Raw genomic sequence first — 23,928 nt, forward strand, 5'->3', positions numbered from 1 at the left:
AACTTCGACATATAAGAAGGAATTGGATGAAATACTCCAAGCAGCATTCAAACAACAATTATTCAGCAAAAAGTTATACCAGACTTTAACCCAAGATCATCCTGTTACTCCGGTTATTTATACCATACCAAAGATTCATAAGGACATACGGGATCCTTCTGGCAGACCTATCATATCTGCCAGGGGATCCCTATTCCAACCCATTTCACAGTTTTGGGACATTCTGGTGCAGCCATACATAATGGCGCAAAAATCTCATTTAAAGGACACCACCCAGCTACTGATTAAACTTGCAAATATCAACAATCTCCCTGACAATCCTGTTTTATGCACAATGGACGTAAAGAATCTTTACACTGTCATCCCACACCCGCAAGCCATCAGTGCCATGAGAATTTTTTTACACAAAGTAAACTTCAGTGCCCTGGACATTCCTCTCTTCCTTGATCTATTGGAACTTACTTTAACCAGGAATTATTTTTTACACAATGGGTGTTATTATTTACAGTTAACAGGGTGTTCAATGGGGTCAAATGTCTCTCCGTCACTTGCCAATATTTTTATGTTTGAACAAGAGATTGAGGTTTTTTTTCACAGATAACAGCATAAGTTCAAACATCATCCTATATACACGTTTCATCGATGATTTATTGTTGATTTGGGCCGGCACACCAGCCCACCTAGAACCCATACTCAAATCAATCAATGGGATTGCCCTATTAAACTTACATACTGTATTGAATTGCAATCCATAAGTTACCTCGATGTAACGATATCATTAAAAGCAGGCAAGATTATGACAACCATTTACAACAAAGACATGGACAGAAATACCCTGTTAGAACACAGCAGTTTCCACCCTCCAGCATTAAAGAGGGGTTTGCCCAAATCCCAGATGATCAGGGCAGCCTGCATCACAAGTCATCGTCCTGATTTAGAGGCAAATCTGGACGCCGTGGTTGAAAAATTCAAAATACGAGGATATGACATGGACATGTTACAACAACAAAAGCAAAGAAGGAGAGAAAACAGCATTCAACAAGGTCCCATTTGTGACCACATATACCCCGGCAAGTCAGGTGCTCCCAAGAGCACGGAATGCGGTTTGGCCAATAGTCACCACAGACAAGCAATTACCATGCTTTAAAAACAAGAAAATTATGCCCAGTTACCGCAGAGGCAAAAATCAAAGAGATTTATTAGTCAAAACCAACATTACTAAACCCCCAGCTCAGCCGCTATTTGATATACAAAGGAAAAAAACCAGGATGCTATAGGTGTCTGTCGTGCACTACTTGCACACACATAATAGCGGGGCATACCTTTGGACATTTACAAACAGAGCAGTTGTTCAAGATCAGACATGTGTTACATTGTAAATCACAATATATAATCTACATCACCTGCCCATGTCCTAAAATGTATGTTGGTCAGACTATCCGCACTTTTAGAGAGCGATTAGCTCTCTATCGATCAGCCATTGTCGGAATATTGAAAGGAAAGGAGGTCAACCAGCCGGTGGCCAAACATTTTAAACTGTGTGGACACAAAATCACCGATTTGCGGTGTATGATAATAGACCACATCCCACCGCTGGCCCATGGAGGAGACCGGCAAAACTTATTAAACCAACGCGAGTCTAAGAGGATATATCGATTAAACACTCTGGCTCCCACCGGACTGAATGAAAAAATAGCATGGAACGCTTTGATATAACATATAAAGCATGTATGGAAGTAGTTCCATCTATATGAGTAATAATAATACATGAATGCTGTAGTATCCCTTTGTTGTACACATGAGCTGCAAGATGTATATATCAGTACAAGTGGTTAGTACAAAGTATTTCGAGAAACACATAGAAATGTCTATTTGGTGCATGTATCTAAAAAACAGACACATGCTAAGTATTAACTAATTGTTTATTTGATCTATATAAATGTATCTTTTAGGCACAGTATAGCACACATAGCAGGTATGATATGTTATTTTTTGAAACACTGTTCACACTGTTCATCCAGTAATGTTCTAGCTGGTCTTCATTAGTTTTTTTGTCACACACAGGAAGTCCAGGGGAGAAGTGGAGCGCAAGCTTTCAGCGTTGCTATGCAACGGCTAGAGTGAGAGCGAGGCGGAGCATCAATGGCCGGAAGCAGCGCACACAGACACCCGGGACTCCCGCAGCAGCACACATCATACACGCTACTTGAGGAAAAGACTGAGGTCTTGAAACGTAGGCAAATGGCATTTTGGAAATAAATTCATCCTTTTTCATACCTGAACCGTTGGAGTGCCGCCTGACTTATTGATGCTGTGGATCGGCGCAATGGGACTGCGCTATATATATATATTGGGAGATGGAGGAAAAACAGCACTTCATGGTGCATTAAACAGATTTTTAATTAGGACAATAAAATATCCACGGTACAATACAGAGTAGCACCGTATCAAAATTATGCGCTCTGTGGATACCACACGGTTTTGAATAAGCACAACACAGGCATATACTGTTCACATGACCATCGATGGACCCGTTGGACCTCTATCAGTGCGCCGCCACGCTGGATTGCAGAACGGGGAACGAGAAGCCACAGCCGGAGAACACATCTGGGAGGCAGGTAACAGGAGCGACGTAGGCCACGCCCTGACGCGTTTCGTCACAGAGACTTCGTCAGAGGGCGTGGCTACCCCACCACTCACTGGACTCTGCCTTGCTGGTATTGCTCATCTCTGGAATCATTCCCAAGTTCTACCCCCCACTGGGAATTACCATAAATCATCCCTCCACAGGGACCGTGGACTTACTTCAAATTGTCCAATACGGTAAACCATAGAGAGGACCTTCAAATTCCCATTTGGGACATCCCCACAGCCCCCTTCCCTCCCCAGCCTTGGGAGGCATCTCAAGCCCATACAGGCCTAACATCAGGCTGTACAGGAGCCATAAACAGCTATTGGGGACCCCTTCTCACGACCGAAACATCTGTCAGTGACAAACCTTCGTTTGGGAACACCTCCAGTGGCCACGGAACATTTCCCATCACTCCAGGCCACCTACTAGAGAGGATCCAACATCACTGGCTGTGCGGTTCGACTACCATCTACACCATTTTCACCAGCCCATTGGGGCCCCACCGATCAAACCTATTGCTCCCGAAATTTGGGATAAAGTCCTGTTATATTGGTTACCGTCTGTTTCCACCCACGGCAGGACAATTACCAAGCCCAGCGGTAAACAATAGTACTCCAGGATTGGTAACTATACCAGACATTTAAATACCAACTGTATTTTTATACAATATGAAATCCAGCAGGCAGAGTGTTTTTATATATTTCATTTTATTTCCATTGTTGCATTTTTTATAGTGTATGTACATGCCATTTTGCTCATTTACTTTTATTGACGGACATTTTGTCCAATTTAATAAAACATTTGTACAGATCATCCAATTTCTCAACAAATTGTTTATTCCACAAAGCGCTGCCACAGAACTTTGTTCTGATACCCTGTTTTTTTTTGGAGTTGGACACATACTCATCTAAAAGACGGCAAACACGTCTCAGTGGCAATAACAAAGGAAGAGAAGACTGTTATGTGCGTGACGCACTGTTAGGACAAGAAAAAATAATAAAATATAACCTTTAATTGTTTATTTTAAGATTTGCGACATATAAAAACAATTGCCAAAGAGGAAGAAACAAAGTGTTTTTAAAAGAGGGGATATATAGATCCTCTCAAATTGAACCCCAATGTCCTGTTCCCAGTATAATTGCTAGATTAGGTGCGTGTTGCTGGAAATCTTACAGTGTGTACCCACTCATAAAATGAACAGATCTGTTACAATTTTCACTTAAATAAGTTACTTTTGTTTAATATTAGTTTATAACACAGATTGCTCCCAAGAACTGTGTAGATAAATTAGGACAGCGAAGTAAATATGTCTGTTAGGTCCTTTTAAACATCAGAAAATGGGGTGCCGCCTAGTATCTGCACAGATATTGCGCAGTGTGTAGCACAGTCTTAAATAATCATAGACTACGGGGCCGGCTGGTAGTACACATGCTGTGTTTCACATCTAAAGTGTACCCGTTAGATCTGATATTGGGAACACAAATCGGCTGTTAGTGTTCTCCGCCGTTTGTGTAGTTCCTCTCCGCAGGGAAAGTGGCTTGTACGTATGCCACTGTTCCCAGCTGTGCTGGTAGCGCGTCGGTGTTTGCGGGGAGATCACAGTCAATGGTGGGGCTGTGATTCTCCAACTTGCAGACCCGTGTCGCGCTCCGTCACTGACACTGCGCCTAACAGAGGGACGCACCGACCGGGTGCTGTATTTGCACTGGCGTGCTGTAATCACATCTGAGTCTTGGGAGACCGTGGTCAGGTTCTGACCCCATGGTTCCTATCAGATGCGCCCTCTGTGAGTGGATACTGTAACGCCCTATACATCAATCAAAATACATTTCATGGGGGAAAGGGACATGGGGATATTTCACACACTAAGTGTGTCTGATCAACGCGCTTGTCGCCACCAGCTTCATCAGGACCTGGTCTCCAGATACGCCAATCTGAGAATCCCGGCCACGTGACACGGTTACTGAGTACCCCTAGCGCGTGTGTATTTCACCACGATTTCGCTTGCCACCAATCAAAGTAAGCTTTTTGCACTTAGTCCATGACAGCTTTGATTCTGCTGACACACCAAATTATGAATTGCACGGTAGTGCTCTGGCGAATTTGTCAGAGGCTTGGGTTGGACAACAGCAGAAACCAAAAACTAAATTATGACTTTTAATTTAAGTGAAAACACTACAAGGCTTACAGTATATTACAAAAAACATAAGTTACAAGATATATGATAAATTAGGTAAGGTCACACATGAAAACAGTTTCAAATAAAACAAAAAAAGGGAATAAAGAAAACAAACCGATTCAGGTACACACAGCATGAAACGGGGTTGGAGTGGGATTGCTTCGTATTGGTATAGGATCCAGCGAGACAGCTAGACTCCTCTTCTCCCAAGCATGATGAACAACAACAACAACCTATTTCTTGTCTAGTACATACTTTTTAAGATCTGCAAAACACACACAATCACAACCCCCACCTCAGGAATTTTCCCTGTCCTATATGGGGTTTCCTAAGGATATAAGCAGGGCTAGCTAATTTACCTTCCTTTTGAAGCTGAGAAATTAGCCATCAACAACCAAGCTTTGACACTTTAGTATACAAATCACCCCCCCTGGTGTCAACAAACCTTGTTGAGACATACCAGGCAGACCAGACCTTGATATGGGTCCTAGGAGAAATTGCTCCCCTTTGTTCCTATGATGAGGAGATAGCGCCACCATATCAGAAACATTTTTGTAAACAGAGCATTGACTTCAAAGGAAAGGGATCCTGTCACGGACCCACCGGTCGCCTGTTCAGATACGTCAATCTGAGCAGCTCCTTCCATGATTGGGGTTCACTCTTCTATGAGGTACGTCACCAGCAGGCTTGATTTAGCACTGTCGAATTGCGCAATTGCACCTTGCTGCCCCTGACCGCACAATACAGTATAGACCAAAGGTAAAGTTTTGAGCACTCTTCTTTGGCTTAAAAGGTCCTAAGAATCACAAAATCAGAACTGGGAATATGTATTATTTATTCCTAGAAATACTACAGAGCTAGTGATAAAAATGGTTACAAGATATTACAATGATTTTAAAAGCACACACAAGATACAACTCAAAATAAAATAAAAGGAAAAAATGAAAGCACGGTATCTTAAACCCCAGTACAGGTCCTGTAGTGGGGGGTCTCCACAAGAAACCTCCGGTCGCTTCACAGTTTGCTGTTCCCCCAAGAAGTACCACTGACTTATTGACAAGAGGGACAGTTATACTTGCAGGCTCCCTCATCCAACCCACCCTTGAGATTTGACCAATTCCTTGCTAGAACTAGGGAATGTCCCTGGTAATGTATCGTCTACAGTACATGCAGAATTCATCTGCTGTTTTCAAAGTGATTGATACTCCTTTCTTATCAAGTGAGATGCAGACATAGCAGACAGGCTTCACTGATAAGAGATCTGGCGGAAGGAGACAATCTCTAACCTCTCTTGTGGACCATGGTTTATGAGGGGTCTCAGATCTTATCTGACATCCTAACTCCAGAGAACTATACAGATGGTTACAATCCCTGGGTCACCAATAGTTTACACACATAATACAAGACATGTTCTAATCTCCCCATAATAAAAGCAGACATGTTTTTTACACACAATACCAGAAATACATTGATCTCACACATAATAACAGGAGGCATGCTTTATTCGGCCTACCACCTGATCTGATCGTTACAGATCCCATCTGCCTTCTTGCTTCACCCCACATTCCTCCCAACCATCCAGGGCAAAGGCAGGTCACTTACTCAATTACATTTACAGTTAGGCCAGAATAGCGTGGTACAATTACGCTCCTTCTGGCGTAAAAATGGTGGCAGCTCATGACAGGATGGTGTCCAATCATGACACTGATATCTCAGGGTTTGAGACCTCAAATAACCCAAATGTCAGATTCAAACAACCTGGTTGTTAACGTTACCTTGTTGTGTAACATGCTGTTACTGAACTATAGGAAATAAATACAGTGGCTCCACTTGGCTTGAATGAGAGAATAGTATGGAGCACATTTATGCAAGACAAGTTTTTTGTGAACTTTACAATTTATTTCATCCATGAGGCTATATAGGGATAGATATTATGTAGGTGATATTAAAATGCAGCCGCTGATGTCATCCCGGCATGTTGGACAGGGGAGTGGGGAAGTTGGTGCCATGGATCTTTTTTAAATGGTAAAAGATTACGTATGTGTGCCTGCTTCCTCTTGAAAAGGGGGTTGTAACCCTGAAATGGACCATCGAGTTCAATAAAGTGCAACCTATTTGAAATGCTGCAGTGTCGTGCTTGTTCCTGATTGCCTGCGGGAAACTAGGAACCCTGCTATGTATGTATATTTGCAAAGGCATGCACTTGAGTTGAATTCATTGAGGGGAGTGCCGGTCCTCGTGCTCCACATATTTAAAATATAAAATCAACTGGACCGGGGTGCTCATAACCGAATGTGACCAATGAATTGGCAAGTGAACAAATTTGTTAACAATATTCTGAAAAGCACTCATGCTCCTGCCTGTTAACTCTAGACTAATAGGAAAATATTTCAAAAAGATATGTAGAACAAAAATTATTTTGAAGACAAAAAGGTTTTACATCGCAGCTGTTTAACTGTGGTGAAATATTTCAGATGCATATAGAAAATATTTTAAAAAAAAATATTTGCAAAACATGCATGCATATGATAATCTCACCTTAATGGAGATAGCAAATATATGTATGACTCATTGCAATGACTTAATTTTAAACGTGCTTCCACCAACGTTTCTGAACTTTTAGCCAATGTCTGTCTGTAGATGTGACTCATGATAACAATGTGATTACCACATGGAACTTTGTAAATGTTGCAGATAATTTTCGCCCTTCGGTTTGACCCGTCAACTAAAACAATAGAATAAGAGAAAAAAAGAACATCATTAATTTGCTTCTAAAAAAATTATATTGCAACAGAACATTTTTTGACTGATTCTGAAAGTATCTTAAATCAGATATTTTCTCAGAATTTTTTTTTTCTTCAATTAAATTGTGCATGTATTGGGAGTTTGCATAACCAACTTAGGAGAAATGATGGATCATTAAGAATTCTGTATTTCAAAAGTTATCTCCACTTGTGGCTGAATGGATACATATGGTAACTTGATTTCCACAAGTAGTTTAAGTGTTATTTTCCAGTGTAGGAAGAACTGCAGCTATTTTAAAGTAGTACTTATGCAGAGATATATTTGACTGAGGAAATCTGCAGCAATTGCAAATGCTTTACTTGCAACTCTAAAAAGGTGCTCATACACGGTGCAATTGGAGTGCTGGGTCCTCTGTATAATATATTGATTTCTGGATACAGGCGTGTACTGCAGCTGCAACACTGCTGACCAGGTTTGGACCACTGGCACCTTCCTGCTGTTTATGCATTTTTGCATATATTATTGCATAATTGAATCTGCTTCCTCTGTCGAGTTATTCTAAGTGTGGGAAACACACTTCTATGCTTTTAAACTCATTGTTTCCACATGGAAAATATTACTGGCTTCAGGAATGTCACCCTGCCCATAGGTGAGACCTGGAGCTTTTCTGATACAGACACAGAGAACATCCGCTTTAAGGACAATCTCCTGACCAGTAGTGGAAGTGACTCCAACTAACAGCTATTCACGCAATTATTGCGTCTACACAAAAAGGATTTGATTTCTATATGCATGGAATAACTCTATCGGACTACCACCATAGTGGCCTAATTCCCAGAGGCTTTCGGGTCTGCAATGCTCCCACTATCGGCAAATTCAATCAGGATTTTTGCCATAAGTAGGTAGCAATACTCAATAAATGCAATCTTAGTTGTTGTAGAAGAATCTGCCAGGGAATTGGGCACTATTAAAGAAAAAAGAGCTGCATTTGAACTTGCACATTTGGACTCTCCGGATCTATGTATTCCACTGCCCGAAAGCATCATTCAATCACTTATTTCGTTACTTTCACTCTAGGAGTTGTAGATAGGAATATTGACATAATAATTCAATGATATCAAAATATTATCATAATAATTCAATTATATTGGTGAGTATTTATAGAAAAGCACATTCAGCGTATGTAAATTTTCATCATACTATTATGCATTAAAGATGGATATTATGTATCCCAATATTTGAAATAGGGAAAACATAATATATGTCTATATTACTATATAAAGAAAAGGGAACAAAACATGTGTATATATGTAAAATAATATAGGAGGTAAAATTAGAATCGCATATAGTGATCTATTTAAGCTTGGTATTTCGTCATAAAATGGGTATATTATTTCTTATTATTACTTCTATATATTAGAGAGGGAAAGAGGAATGGAAGGAAAAAAATTATATATATATATATATATATATATATATATATATATATATATATATATATATATATAAATATATATAAAAATAAACTGGTCTCTACCTATGGGGTAGATAGTAATCAGCACACCATTGTGGATAAAGAAAAAACAGCTTTTATCTCAAAAAGAAGCACATGGCAGCATATTAAAAAGTAATTGAACAAGGTACAGGTCAAACTTTTCAAAGTAATGCATTTCCCTCACAATATCCATGTGAATCAAGGGGAAGAACCTGTTACCATTAGCCAGAGCCAAGTACCCGACAGTCTGTTTCGGTGACCAAAATGTATGTTCATACAACACATTACCCTGGTGCATTCTACTTTACTGACACATGAACATTGGCACGTGTTATGTTATATTATTAAGTTCTCCTCTCTGGCACTTACGCACGCAAGGACAGGCTGTTTTAATTAAAATTTAAATTCCAATTATCACCTTTTGACACCATTATTCACATTTTCGTCTGGCCATCCCTACACAGGTATTGGCCACTCTAATTATTTCAGTACTGTCACCAGTTGTTTTGTGTTATCAATAACACCCTAAATTCATATTTTTCTTTTTTCATCCTTTGCACTCTCTGGGTTTGGCACCACCAACCCCAGAGGCACCCAGTCCCTGTTACATTTCACACGCCGACCACAGTTCAACTCTCACAGCGCCAGCCCAGCAGAACCAGCAGCTTCCTAGATACAGGAAGCGTGCGTCTCACGCGCCCCCGGCAACCAGGAACCTGCATTCCACTGTCTCCCGACAGGAAGCCGACTCACAGCCAATGACGCTGTTCCGGCCAGAGTCAGCGTGGCGTGCACCGAAAACGGGAGGAGGGTACCCCAGGGCTGTCTTCATTTAAGGGTAAGCCACACTGTACCTCACTTGATTGTTTTCGTTGTACACAAGTTTGCCTTGACAAAGGGTCGGCTGTTTAATACACGTTTTTTTTTACAAAGACAAGCCCTCAGAGTGCCTCCTTTTTTTCCTTGCTATATATATATATATATATATATATATATATACACACAGTATATAATTTTTTTTTAAATTAAAATAAAGATAAAAAGAGAGAGTATGCCGATGTATATCCTTTTTTGACAATGGTTTCCTATTACTTATATGACATTGTTCATATCAATAGCCTCGTTGAGGTCCTCTGGGTGCACAGTGTTCACAATGAACATCCAGAAGACCTCTTGTCTGCACAGTCTTTTGAACCTCTCTCCTCCTCTTACTGTGTCGGGTATAGATTCTAATCCAATGATTTTAAGACTTCTTGGATCTCCTGCATGATTTTTACAAAAATGTCTAGGGATACTATGTATATTGGTACGTCTTAAAATATTGCCATGGTGCTCCAAAACCTTATTTTTAATTTTTGGGTTGTTTGGCCTATATATTTTAATCCACATTGGCAAAATAGCATATATACTACAAATGTGGTGTTGCAATTTATAAAACTTTCTATTTGTCATATTTTTCCATCTTTGTCTGTAAATGGTTTTGTGGGTTCCGTATGGTTAAGTTAGGCAGAGCGAGCTGCTGCATTTATAAAAACCTTTAGGTTTTTCTCCTGTCCACATAGTACAACTTTGTGGTTCCTATGGTATTTTGACAGTTTTAAAAAACTTGGTGCAATTATATTTCAGTGTTTTATTCCTACGATATATGAATTTTGGCTTGGGGGGTAGTGTATCTTGTTTTAATATATTATATAGTTCTTCTCCACTATCTTCTTGATTTTATTTGAATAACTATAGTAAGTAGAGATGTAGGCAATTTTGTGTTGTTCTTTATCAGGCTTTTTTGTTGTTATAGTTTCTCTATCTATTTTAATCACTTCGTTATATGCCTTTGTTAGAAGAGGTTTGGGATAACCTTGTTGTAGAAAGAAGTCCATCATCGCTTGTGCTTGGATCTCGAAAGTTGAGAAATTTGAGCCGTTCCACTTCCTACAGTATATAATCTTAGGAACTGTTCTTTTGGAATATTGTTTTTCCATACACGTTAATAAGCACTTGAGAAGTGTAGGTAGGCATTTGAACCCACTTTTTTAGTATAATTTGATGTGATAATCCTCTCATTCTCTATTTCTAGGGTAACATTCAGGAACAAGGTCCAGCCTAATTCGAATGTGTGGGTGAACTTCAAATTTAATTGATTTGTGTTAAGGTGATCAACAAAAATTTGCCAAAACGTGATCCCCATCCCAAATAATAAAAAGGTCATCTATGTAGCAGCCATAGAGGACCAGGCTCACGCCAAACCCGTCACCCCATATCAGTTGTTCACACACCTCCCCCATGTAGAGGTTAGCGTAGCTCGGTGCGAACCTGTTCCCCATGGCCGTCCCCATAGTCTACAAATAAAAAGTGTCTTGGAATAAGAAATAATTGTGCTCTAATATGTATGTGATAGAATCTATAACACATTTTTGAATCGCTAATGTGATTTTCCTAGATTTTGCTAAAGCATTTGATACTGTCCCACACAAGAGATTGATTAATAAAATGGAAAACCTAGGATTGGGTGAAAATATCTGCAGATGGGTAGGGAATTGGCTATGTAATAGAGAACAAAGAGTGGTTGTGAATGGTGCCGTATCAGATATGATACCGGCACTAAGTGGAGTGCCCCAGGGTTCGGTTTTGGGGCCCATTTTGTTTAACATTTTTATTAACGATATTGGGATAGGGTTACTCAGCAATGTATCCATCTTTGCGGACGATACAAAACTTAGCAAAGTCATCAAATCACCAGAAGATGTCACCATGCTTCAAAATGATCTTGCAATTCTAGATGAGTGGGCAAAAAAATGGAAGATGAGGTTCAATGTAGATAAATGTAAGGTTATGCACCTTGGGAGACACAACCAGTGTGCAAGTTACAACCTTAGCGGAGAGGAACTGGGTAATTCCATACTTGAAAAGGATCTAGGAGTCCAAATAGACAGCAATCTAGGATGTAGTGCCCATTGTAATGTAGCTACAAAAAAGGCCAACAAAATTCTGGCATGTATTAAGAGGGGAATGGAAACTAGGGACTCAAGGGTAATTATGCCACTATATAAAGCATTGGTGAGACCTCACCTAGAGTACGGAGTACAGTTCTGGGCCCCACACTATAAAAAGGACATCATAGAATTAGAAAAAGTCCAAAGGCGAGCAACAAAGCTTATTAGGGGAATGGAGAATTTAAGCTACGGGGAGAGATTAAGCAATTTGGGACTATTTACATTAGAAAAGAGACGTTTAAGGGGGGACATGCTCAACATGTACAAGTATATCAAGGGCCAATATAAGGAACTGTCACACACCCTATTTTCTACTAGAAAGGAATCTAGGACGCGAGGGCATGAGTATAGATTAGAAGAAAAAAGATTTCATTCAGCTAGTAGAAAGAATTTCTTTACGGTCAGAACAGTCAAACTCTGGAACTCTCTTCCTAGAGAGGTGGTAACGGCTGGCTCATTAAATGCGTTCAAGGCAAAGTTGGACAAACATTTACTGGAGAAAAACATCCATGGGTACAAATAAGAAATATAATTTGTCTGTAAAATACCAGAACCAACCAAATCAGCAATGGATATCTATACCAGGTTAAACTAGATGGACGCAAGTCTTTTTTCAGCCTTACCTACTATGTAACTATGTAACTAATTCTCTGTCTTTTTCCAGTCTGTTTTTAATTGCCTGTACTCCAAGTTGGTGTGGTATGTTGGAGTACAGGCTGGTAACATCTAGCGTAAGGAACGCGTATGTTCGTCTACATTTTAGGTCTTTAACTAACAGAGCACAATTAGCACAATTTTTATTTTAATATACACTGCTCAAAAAAATAAAGGGAACACTTAAACAACACAATGTAACTCAGGTCAATCACACTTCTGTGAAATCAAACTGTCCACTTAGGAAGGCACACTGATTGACCATCAATTTTGCATGCTGTTGTGCAAATGGAATAGATAACAGTTGGAAATTATCGGCAATTAGCAAGACACCCCCAATAAAGGAGTTGTTCTGCAGGTGGTGACCACAGACCACTTCTCAGCTATACTTTCTGGCTGATGTTTTGTTCACTTTTGAAAGCTGGCTGTGCTTTCACTCTAGTGATAGCATGAGACAGAGTCTACAACCCACACAAGTGTCTCAGGTAGTGCAGCTCCTCCAGGATGGCAGATCAATGCGAGTTGTGGGAAGAAGGTTTGCTGTGTCTGTCAGCGTACTGTCCAGAGCATGGAGGCGCTACCAGTAGACAGGCCAGTACATCAGGAAACGTGGAGGAGGCTGTAGGAGGGCAACAACCCAGCAGCAGCAATGCTACCTCTGCCTTTGTGCAAGGAGGAACAGGAGGAGCACTGTCAGAGCCCTGCAAAATGACCTCCAGCAGGCCACAAATGTGCATGTGTCTACTGAAACGGTCCGAAACGGACTCCATGAGGGTGGTATGAGGGCCTGATGTCCACAGGTGGGGGTTGTGCTTACAGCCCAACACAGTGCAGGACGTTTGGACAATTCACCACTGGCGCCCTGTGCTCTTCAAAGATGAAATCAGGTTCACACTGAGCAAGTGAAAGAGTCTGGAGACGCCAAGGAGAACGTTCTGCTGCCTGCAACATCCTCCAGCTTGACCGGTTTTGTAGTGGGTCAGTAATGGTGTGGGGTGTCATTTCTTTGGGGGGCCACACAGCCCTCCATGTGCTCGCCAGAGGTAGCTTGACTGCCATTGGGAACCGAGATGAGATCCTCAGACCCCATATATGAGACCATATGCTGGTGAGGTTGGCTCTGGGTTCCTCCTAATGCAAGACAATACTAGACTTCATGTTGCTGGAGTGTGTCAACATTTCCTGCAAGACGAAGGCATTGATGCTATGGACTGGCCCACACAATCCCCAGCCCTGAATCCAATTGAGCACATCTGGGACATCATGTCTTGCTCCATCCACCAACGCCATGTTGCACCACAGACTGTCCAGGAGTTGGCGGATGCTTTAGTCCAGGTCTGGGAGGAGGATCCCTCAGGAGACCATCCTCCACCTCATTAAGGGCATGCCCAGGCATTGTAGGGAGGTCATACAGGCATGTGGAGGCCACACAGACTACTGAGCCTCATTTTGACTTGTTTTAAGGACATTACATCAAAGTTGGATCAGCCTGTAGTGTGTTTTTCCACTTTAGTTTTGAGTGTGACTCCAAATCAAGACCTCCATGGGTTAATAAATTTGATTTCCATTGATTTTTGTGTGATTTTGTTGTCAGCACATTCAACTATGAACAAAGTATTTAATAAAAATATTTAATTCATTCAGATCTAGGATGTGCTATGTTAGTGTTTTATTTTTTTGAGCAGTGTATATTTTTATATATTTTTTTTATATTTTTCATTTCTTTTCCTTCCATTCCCCTTTCCCTCTCCATAATATATAGAAGTAATAATGAGAAATAATATACCCATTTATGACGATCCGCCAAGCTTAAATATATCACTATATGCGATTCAAATTTAAAATTTTAATTATATGTTGCTTACCTCATATTATTTTACATATATACACACACACACACGTTCCCTTTTCTTCTTTATACAGTCATATATGTATTATATGTTTTTCCTATTTGAAATATTGGGATACATAATTATCATCTTTAATGCATAATAGTATGATGAAAATGTACATACACCGAATATGTGCTTTTGTATAAATATTCACCGATATGATTGAATTATGATAATATTTGATATAATTGAATTATTATGTTAATATTCCTATCTACAACTCCTAGAGTGAAAGTAACAATATAGTGATTGAATGATGCTTCCGGGCAGAGGAACGCATCGATGCGCTCCACAGTTCCAAAATTGATACTAGACATGCACTATAAATACAGTGCTCATTTGAAGACCCGGCCAGATTGTGCTTCCGGGTGGTGGGATGCATAGATGCGCTCCACATGCCCGGAAGCATCGAGCAACACAGCCGGAAAGTGATTGCTGGGTGGAGCATTGAAACTATGAAATGCTTATTATGTATTTTTGAATTATGTGTAAGTTAATCATGTGCATGCTAATTGAGGACAGGTGAACTCACGTCCCTAATTACTAAAGGTATATAAACCCGTACAGTGAACCTTGAACATACACCTTGAAAAAGCGGTGTTATACAACTAAACACGTCGGTGGAGAGGTACGGACCTATTTATTCTTACACCCAGTGATCCTGACCCAATCATCTTGCAAACCAACTTTTAAACATCCACCTGGGAGACTATGCGGACAAACCACAACATCACCCGCTCAAAACTGTGGACACCATCCAGCAATCTATTGTTAACTAGTTCAAAGGAGACAGGTATATTCAGCCTGGTGCTACCATAAAGTGAACTACCATCTCACCGGAGGCAAGTTACCTCACCAGCAACATCTTGGCAATCCACATCAGTTATTTAAATGGTCTTCATCAAATTACCAGGATTGTTATCCAATTGGATTTTCAAAGGATATAGGTGACTATACCAACCATTAGTTTACGCACCATCTTTTTTATTCATGTTATCTTTTCATTTTATTTTTAGGTCATTCTTATGCTAATCATTGATATATTTTCAAATAGCATGCTTGTTGAATCTAATGTTAGATTATAATAATAAAATAATCAAATCTTAAAATTTAAATGTACAATTATTATTCAGCGCAGGAAAACCCGTTTTCCTTTTCTGTAAGCTACAGACGGTACAACGTGACTTCTCTGAAAACAGAGTGTACATGTGAGTTTACAATCCTGAAAAGAGAAGGAAACCTTTCGAAAGGTGGAGAGCACATCAATTTGCAGGAGACACCGAGACCTCCAGTGGGGATATTCATCACCTAGTGACAATGATCAACACCATCCCTCTAACAGTGGTAAACCCCCTTTAGGGGTACAAAACCGTGCATAGCGGGACCCAGGCGGTAATGACCAACACGCAGAGGTGACCAATACAGGAGGCGCTGGAAAAAGCAAAACCAAGGGCAAAAAAAACTAAATAGTTTTCAACTTTTCACAAAGTGCCCTCTTGTCCCTTGAATAAATTCCAATGGAAGATTGATACTTACAAGTTGGGACATAATTTTATCGTTTAAAATAACACTTTTCCTCATCTTATAAGAACACTGATACCCTGAATGAACCGGAATCCAAGTTTTGTCCTTACTCAACCTTTGATCCATTAAATGATAACATCTCATTTAAGTGCTTTTTGAGATTGGTAGAGGAGCAGGGCAATGCCCTGGCTAAGTCCCCTCCGCCAGATCGTGGCAATTTCAACAAGCAAGAAATGCAGATTCTGTGTGGTTTAAGTGAGGATCAATCGATTACAATACGCCCTTCAGACAAGGGCGGCGGTATTGTCATCCAAGACATATAACAATACCGGTCGGAAGTATACCAACAGCTGGATGATCACACAGTGTATCCATGCCTTCCTGAGGTTACCATGCAAAGATTTAATTTGGAACTGGACACCACATTGAGGCAAGCGGTGGATGATAAAATCATCTTGGATGCTACACGCAGTAGCTCCGGTGTTGTACACGCTACCAAAACTCAACAAGAATCCTGTCTCACCACCCGGCTGTCCCATTCTAGCAGCCAGGAACTTGATATATTACACCATATCAAACGATCTGGACTTTCAGCCTGTGCTGCAGGGTCAGACCAGGTACCCCAAAGACACCACGACCTTGTGGTCAGCCTGTACACCAGTATCCAACATGATGCTGGTGTACAGGCTGCACGCAGACTTCTATCCAATCAAAAAACAGGGATTTTGTACTTACCGTAAATCCTTTTCTCCGAGTCCACAGGTGTCACTGGAGTAACAATGGGGGATAGAAGGGTGACCACAGGGAGCATGGGCACTTTAAATATAATTGAGTGTGGCCAACTCCTCCCCTTCTACTTCCCCACCTAGGCAGTCCCAAGGATGTGCCCGAATGGAGCTGGAAGAAAGAACACGCTTTCCAGAGGAGGTTAGTATAACACACAAGAATACACAATCAACCAGAAAAGATTGAAACAGAAATAGAACAGTGAGAACCACTGAACCAAACATGCCACACAATAACATAGGCAGGCAGTTCCAAACAACATAAGTAGAACTAACCTAGCAATTTAAACTGTAAAAGTTTTAAAGGCAGGAATTCCTAGCAACAAGGAACAGCGCAAGGCGGGTGTCCAGTGACACCTGTGGACTCGGAGAAAAGGATTTACGGTAAGTACAAAATCCCTGTTTTCTCCTCAATCCACTAGGTGTCACCGGAGTAACAGTGGGGACGTCCCAGAGCTCCCAACATGGGTGGGATGGAGCTGAGACCCCCGTAACACTGAGCGTCCAAACTGTGAAGCTGACGCTGCAGAAGTGTCAAATCGGTAGAACCGAACAAAGGTCTGGTGACCAGACCAGGTGGCAGCTCTACAGAGCTGCTGAATAGATACCCCTCTGGCAGCCGCCCAAGAGGGGCCCACAGGGCGCATAGAATGCGCAGTAATGGAGGCAGGAGGCCGTTGAGCACTTGCCATATAGGCCTGACGAATAGTCAGGCGGATCCATCGAGACAGCGTCTGTTTTGAGGCTGGCCAGCCCCGTCTGACCGGATCATAAGTGACAAATAGAGCATCCGACTTCCTCACAGATGCTATTCTGGATACATAAATCCTCAGAGCCCTGACCACGTCAAGAGTACTTTCCTCAGGAGAGGCGTCTTGGAAGGCCGGTACCACAATCGGCTGATTTATGTGGAAGGCCAATACCACCTTTGGCAAGAAGGAGACGCTCGTGCGAAGTTCTGCCCTGTCCGCGTGGAAGACCAAAAAAGGAGGTCTGCATGACAGGGCTCCCAGATCGGAGACTCGCCTGGCCGATGCCAGGGCCAGGAGGAGCACTGTCTTCCATGTCAGGTATTTAAGGTCCACTTTGTTTAGTGGTTCAAACACCACAGACTGTAAAAAACCTAGAACAAGATCCAAGTTCCAAGGAGCCATGGGTTGACGAAAAGGAGGTTGCAGCCGCAAGACTCCCTGAAAAAAGGTATGTACCTCAGGTAAAAGGGCCAACTTCTTTTGAAAAAAGATAGATAACGCCGATACCTGTACCTTTAAAGTAGACAGACGTAAACCTGCAGCTAAGCCAGCTTGCAGGAAAAAAAAGAAGACGAGCCTTCTTGAAGAGGGTAGTGGAAACACTGCGACTCTCGCACCAGACCACGTAAGCCCTCCAGATGAGGTGGTAATGCTTGGAGGTAACATCTTTCCTGGCCTTCATCATGGTGGGTATCACCGCCCGTGGGATACCTGCCTGCCTCAGGATGGACCTTTCAGCAGCCACGCCGTCAAATGAAGCCGACTTAAGTCTGGAAAGACGACGGGCCCTTGGCTGAGAAGATCTTCCTGAAGAGGCAGGGGCCAGGTTTCGTCTATCAGCAGAGACATGAGACTGGTGTACCATGATCTGCGCGGCCAATCCGGAGCTATCAGGAGGACAGTGACCTCCTCCCTCCGAATTCTCTGCAGCACCCGCGGTATTAGCGGAAATGGAGGGAAAATGTACACAAAGTGGAATAGCCAAGGGGCCACCAGTGCATCCACTCCCACCGCCTGAGGATCCCTCGTGTGAGAGCGAAGAACCGGGGCAGCTGATAATTGTGGCGAGACGCCATTAGGTCTGCCTGGGGACACCCCCACCTGTGGACCAGGTGTTGAAACATTTGGGGATGGAGGCACCACTCTCCTTGGTGTACGTCCTGCCGACTTAAGAAGTCGGCCTCCCAATTTTCGACGCCAGGAATTAATATGGCGGAGATGGCCAGTGCATGATCCTGAGCCCACCTCCTTCATGGCAGCGTGCCTCCCTGCTTTTTGATGTAGGCTACTGCAGTGGAGTTGTCAGACTGTACCCTGATGGCCTGACCCAGAAGGAGATGATGGGCCTGCAGGAGAGCATTATAAACTGCTCTGAGCTCCAAGATATTGATGGAGAGCAGGGCCTCCTGCTGAGTCCAACGGCCCTGGAACTGGTGATCCAGGATAACTGCTCCCCAACCACGAAGACTTGCATCTGTGGTGAGCAGTATCCAGTTCCAGATGGCAAACCTCTTTCCCTCTCTGAGGTTGGCAGGGTTCAGCCACCACAGGAGAGAGTGTCGCGCCCGCACTGACAACCGAATCCTGTGGTGAAGGTGTAGGTGAGAGCCTGACCATTGCTGTAGAAGGCAACGCTGGAGGGGTCTCGATCGGAATCGACCATATTGGAGAGCCTCGAAAGAGGCAACCATCCTCCCCAGGAGTCTGGTGCATGTGAGGACCGTCAGTCGTCTGGTCAGAAGAACCATGCGGATTAAGGCCTGGAGAGAGTGTATCTTGTCCTCTGGAAGAAACACCCTCAGAAGAGTGGTATCCAGGACCATTCCCAAGAGCTGTAACCGTTGCGACGGCTGCAGCTGGGACTTCTGGAAATTGAGTATCCATCCGTGACGAATTAGAGTACTCTGAGTCAGGGCTATGTTGCCCAACAGGGCCTCCCTGGATGGAGCCTTCAGCAGAAAGTCGTCCAGGTACGGTATTACCGTCACCCCCTGGTTCCGCATAATCTCTATCATCACCGCCATGACCTTAGTGAAGACCTGTGGAGCGGAGGAGAGGCCAAATGGAAGGGCCTGGAATTGCCAATGTTGGCTGCGGATAGCAAACCGAAGGAAGGCCTGATGTGGAGGCCAGATCGGTATGTGGAGGTAGGCATCCTTGATGTCGAGTGACACCAAGAACTCGCCCTCCTCCAACCCAGCGATTACAGATTGCAGGGACTCCATCCTGAACTTGACCGGCAGGAGGTAAGGATTTAGATCCTTCAAGTTCAACATAGGACGCGCCGAGCCGTCCGGCTTGGGGACTAGAAAGAGGCTGGAGTAGAACCCCAGGGTCTTTTGATCCTCTGGGACCGGGATCACCACCCCTGCCGAGACCAATTTTTGGATGGCTGCGGTCAGTAGCAGGCTTTTTTTCTCCTGAAACTGGCAAACCTGTTTTGAAAAACCGGTGCGGAGGCGGTTTTTGAAAATGTATCTTGTAGCCGAAGGCCACAAGATCTCTCACCCAAGCGTCTTGGCAAGACTGCAGCCAAACGTGCTGGAAGCCTTGCAGGTGCGCCCCCACCTGGGGCTCCCCCAGGTGGGCCTGAAGCCCGTCATGCAGAGGGCTTAGTGGAGGCCTTGGCCTCTTGGGTGGAAGTGGAAGCACCTCTGCCACAACCTCAGGAGCCTCTGTGTGAGGCAGCGCCCCCTCTAGAGCGACAACGGAACTTTGCCTGCGGGTGAAAGGACCGAAAGGATGTCCCCTGGAAGGTTCTACGTGTAGAAGGGGGAGGGGCCGTGGATGGGAGGAATGTGGATTTTCCACCAGTGGCTTGAGATATCCACTTATCTAACTCGGGCCCAAAGAGGACATCACCCGTGAAGGGGAGTGTCTCCACTGCCCGTTTGGATTCTGCATCAGCTTGCCACTGGCGGAGCCAGAGTGATCGGCGAGTCGATATGGAAAGAGCAGAGATGCGAGCACCGATGATGCAAACATCATTAGAGGACTCCACCATATATGACAATGCCTCCGAAATATTTTCTGCTAACTGTACCAGAACATCAACCTCACCTCCCTGCTTCAGTTGCTGAGCCAACTGTGAGGCCCAAACCCCAATAGCCTTATTGACCCAGCATCCGACCTGAGCCGGACGCTGAACTACCCCTGCCGCAGTGTAAATAGACTTAAGCGTAAGCTCAAGCTTGCAGTCTGAGGCGTCTCTAAGATTAGTGGCCACCGGTACTGGGAGAACCGTCTTCTTGGACAGACGTGTGACTGAAGGGTCAACTACAGGGGTAGTCTCTTACAGCTTTCTGCCTGCAGCAGCCAAGGGATATGAAGACAACAGTCTCCGGAAAATTTGAAATTTCCTAACAGGGTTTTTCCAGGCCTGTAGCAGGTGGTCATCTAGTTCCTCTGCAGGAGGAAAAGAAGCTGCTTGCTTTGGCTTTTTGCCAAAAAGGGAGGGGCGACTGGGGGCTGACACCCCTTCTTCCACGTCCAGTGCCAGCTTGACCATATCAATGCGGTCATTGTGTAACCGTTTCCGGTTGCGGTGGTGGCAAATCTAGTTGCACGTCCACCTCTGGGGCAGCATATTCCCCTTCCTCAAGGTCAGGCATATCCTCATCTGTGTCCATGTCTAAGACCTGTGTGATGAGCCTTTTTAGCACTGGGGGTTGTGAATCACGTACAGAGGGCCGTATGGGCTCTGGGGCCAAGGCCTTTGTTAAACCCTCCACAGCCAGCTAAGGTTAATTCCCGCTGCTGTGATCTAGAGGATTCTCTGTCCCTTTGTGCATCTGATATTTCAGAGGACAGGCGTGACATCACCTTCATGAGCTGTAAAGCCCAAGCAGGGAAGGACTGCTGTGAGGTAGAAGGAGGGGGTTCAGTGGTGCATTTTTCACACACTGGTGTACCCTCAGTGGATTGTGTAAGTTTAGAATTACACTTCTTGCAAGACTTCTTAGAGCTGCCTCCTGCCATTATAACAGTGCTTGATCAATACAAAATATATAAATATATATGCAACAATCAGCAGGTTAATATAACTGTACACACACACCAGGGGATAGTACAGTAAGAAGCCAGGCAGAAAGACTGGACAGGAGAGACAGTATTAGAGGAAAGAGCTGCCAGAGGCCTGAACAACGCTATGGTATGTACCAGGGAGCGCTATAGCCCAATTTACATACAGCCCAGAACTGTCTCACCCAGCTCTAACCCCACTGTCTGCATGCAGGGCTTGGGGAAGCTACTTTGCAGGTCTGGATACCAGGAGGAAGGCTGTACTTGAGTCTGCAGACTGTCTCAGCAAAACGGAGTCCCACAGTGTAGCAGCGGCGGGCATTGAGAAGATGGCCGCCGCTGTGCTGGGTCACGCTGGGGAGAAGCCGGGGCTGCTGGGAGCGTACCACGCAGTAGCCCCGCCCCCTAAGCTACTCCGTGCTCTCCAAAATGGCGCCAGTTTTAAATAACCTAATAAAACCTGCGCTACCGACATTTTCTGTTCGCTGACTGCCCGCGCTGAGCGGGGAGCCAGGCATACGTTACCGCTGCCTTTGCTGATCGGCGGCGGTAGAGGCTGAGGGAGGACGGGGCACGCACCGCGCACAGTGGTGGCTGTCCTCCGGAGACGGTGGTCTCTGCAGCCGCAGCGGCAGACTGCCTGTCTGTTGTTGAATAAAAAAAAAATGTCAAGCTTTTAAAAACTTGTGCCCTGGAGCAAGCCAGTAGTGTGACCAGCTCCCATGCGGGCACATTCCAAGACTGCCTAGGTGGGGAAGTAGAAGGGAAGGAGATAGCCACACTCAATTATATTTAAAGTGCCCATGCTTCCTGTGGTCGCCCTTCTATCCCCCACTGTTACTCCAGTGACACCTAGTGGATGAAGGAGAAATGTTCTTTATCAATTTGTTAGAATTGACCTTAAAAAGGAAGCACTTTCTTTTTGACAGCAAATGATACATCCAACTGCAAGGATGTGCCATGGTATCTAAGACTTTGTTTAAAACTTTTTTCCATGTGATTGTTTGTCCTTTAAAATGTATTGTATCTTTCTGTATCACTTTGTTTAGGTGTGTTGCCATGCAACCCGTCAGTTGAACCCGGAAGTGGGGATCCACTGGCCGCATTTGGTGTGACCACATCAGTGGGCGTCCTGGAATGCACGTCGCCGGATGGTGAAGTTGATGATCCCGGAAGTCGGAGGTGGCCGATGCTGGTATGCTTTTTTTTTTGTATTATGGCCGATCTTGACAAAGGTTAATTAAACTGAAATGTTGATCGTTTCCTGAACTGACAGGCTTCTTACTAGCGGTTATTGAGTCATTTGAGTGCTGCTCCCCCCGCCTGTCGGACATTGCTTCTATATTCATTCAGTGTGTGTGTGTGCTGACCTACTCCGGGAATATGGAACAAGATACGCCTGGATGAGACATGAATAGCTGATAGGTATATTTGATGAAATTGTGTACCAGGACTTTAGGATATGGCATATGGTTTTACATAGGAGCATTGTACTATGAAATGTTACCAGAGAGATAAAGGAAAGATGTAATTTAGCTTCAATAATGGTTAGCCAGGGATAAGGTAATTTGCTAATGTTAGCCTGATAATTATTGTGAAGACAGTCTGTAATAAGTGTAGACTGTAAGCTGAGTTGCCGCTTGGTGTTTTGCACGAATTAGCCTGTGAATGAATTGTCCATTGATTCTACAGAGATAACATGCTTTTACAATGGTAATCACTAAAAAAGAGTTTTTTATTGAATATTATCTTGTCTATCGCCATGTGACTAGGCTAAGGCCTAGATGTCGTTGTTCACATGTGCAAAAGCATACCTCCCAACAGTCCCTATTTTAGCGGGACAGTCCCGATTATTAGGGCCTGTCCCGCTGTCCCACCTGTGGGCGGCAGTGTCCCGCAGTGAGGGGGGGCTGTTGGGAGTCCCCCCTGTCGGCTGCTAAGCAGCGGGAAATAAACGCTGTGCGCATGCGCACAGCGTCTATTCCCGCAGCCAGGGGGCTGGGGGCATGGCTAGAGGCTCACAGAGCCTCTGGGTCATGCCCCCATAGCGGCAAAATGGGGGCGTGGCCTCATGGGAGAGCTGCGAGTATAGGCCACGCCCCGAAATTAGGCCATGCCCCCGAAAATTTTGCCGCGCATCAGCAGTGTCCCGGGTCCGGCTACCTGAAAGTTGGGAGGTATGCAAAAGCTTGAGCCTATGGAACGGCTTTGATTATGCATACTTTTACAATAGCAACTGCTGATAACAAGCCTTTGTACG

The 23,928-nt window shown here is 43.7% G+C and overlaps 1 protein-coding gene across 2 annotated transcripts in view; it reads right to left on the minus strand.

Moving 5' to 3' along the window:
• The window catches only part of TBCCD1 (TBCC domain containing 1), a 275,986-nt gene that overhangs the window by 52,802 nt on the left and 199,256 nt on the right, over window positions 1–23,928 (minus strand). For both annotated transcript variants that reach the window (XM_083153516.1, XM_083153515.1), the window contains one exon: window positions 7,350–7,536. In XM_083153516.1, the coding sequence (XP_083009642.1) occupies window positions 7,350–7,536 (187 nt within the window). The remainder of the gene's footprint in view (window positions 1–7,349; window positions 7,537–23,928) is intronic.

This window comes from Crinia signifera, chromosome 7 (assembly GCF_055691185.1).
Source record: "Crinia signifera chromosome 7, ASM5569118v1, whole genome shotgun sequence".
Classification (NCBI taxonomy): domain Eukaryota; kingdom Metazoa; phylum Chordata; class Amphibia; order Anura; family Myobatrachidae; genus Crinia; species Crinia signifera.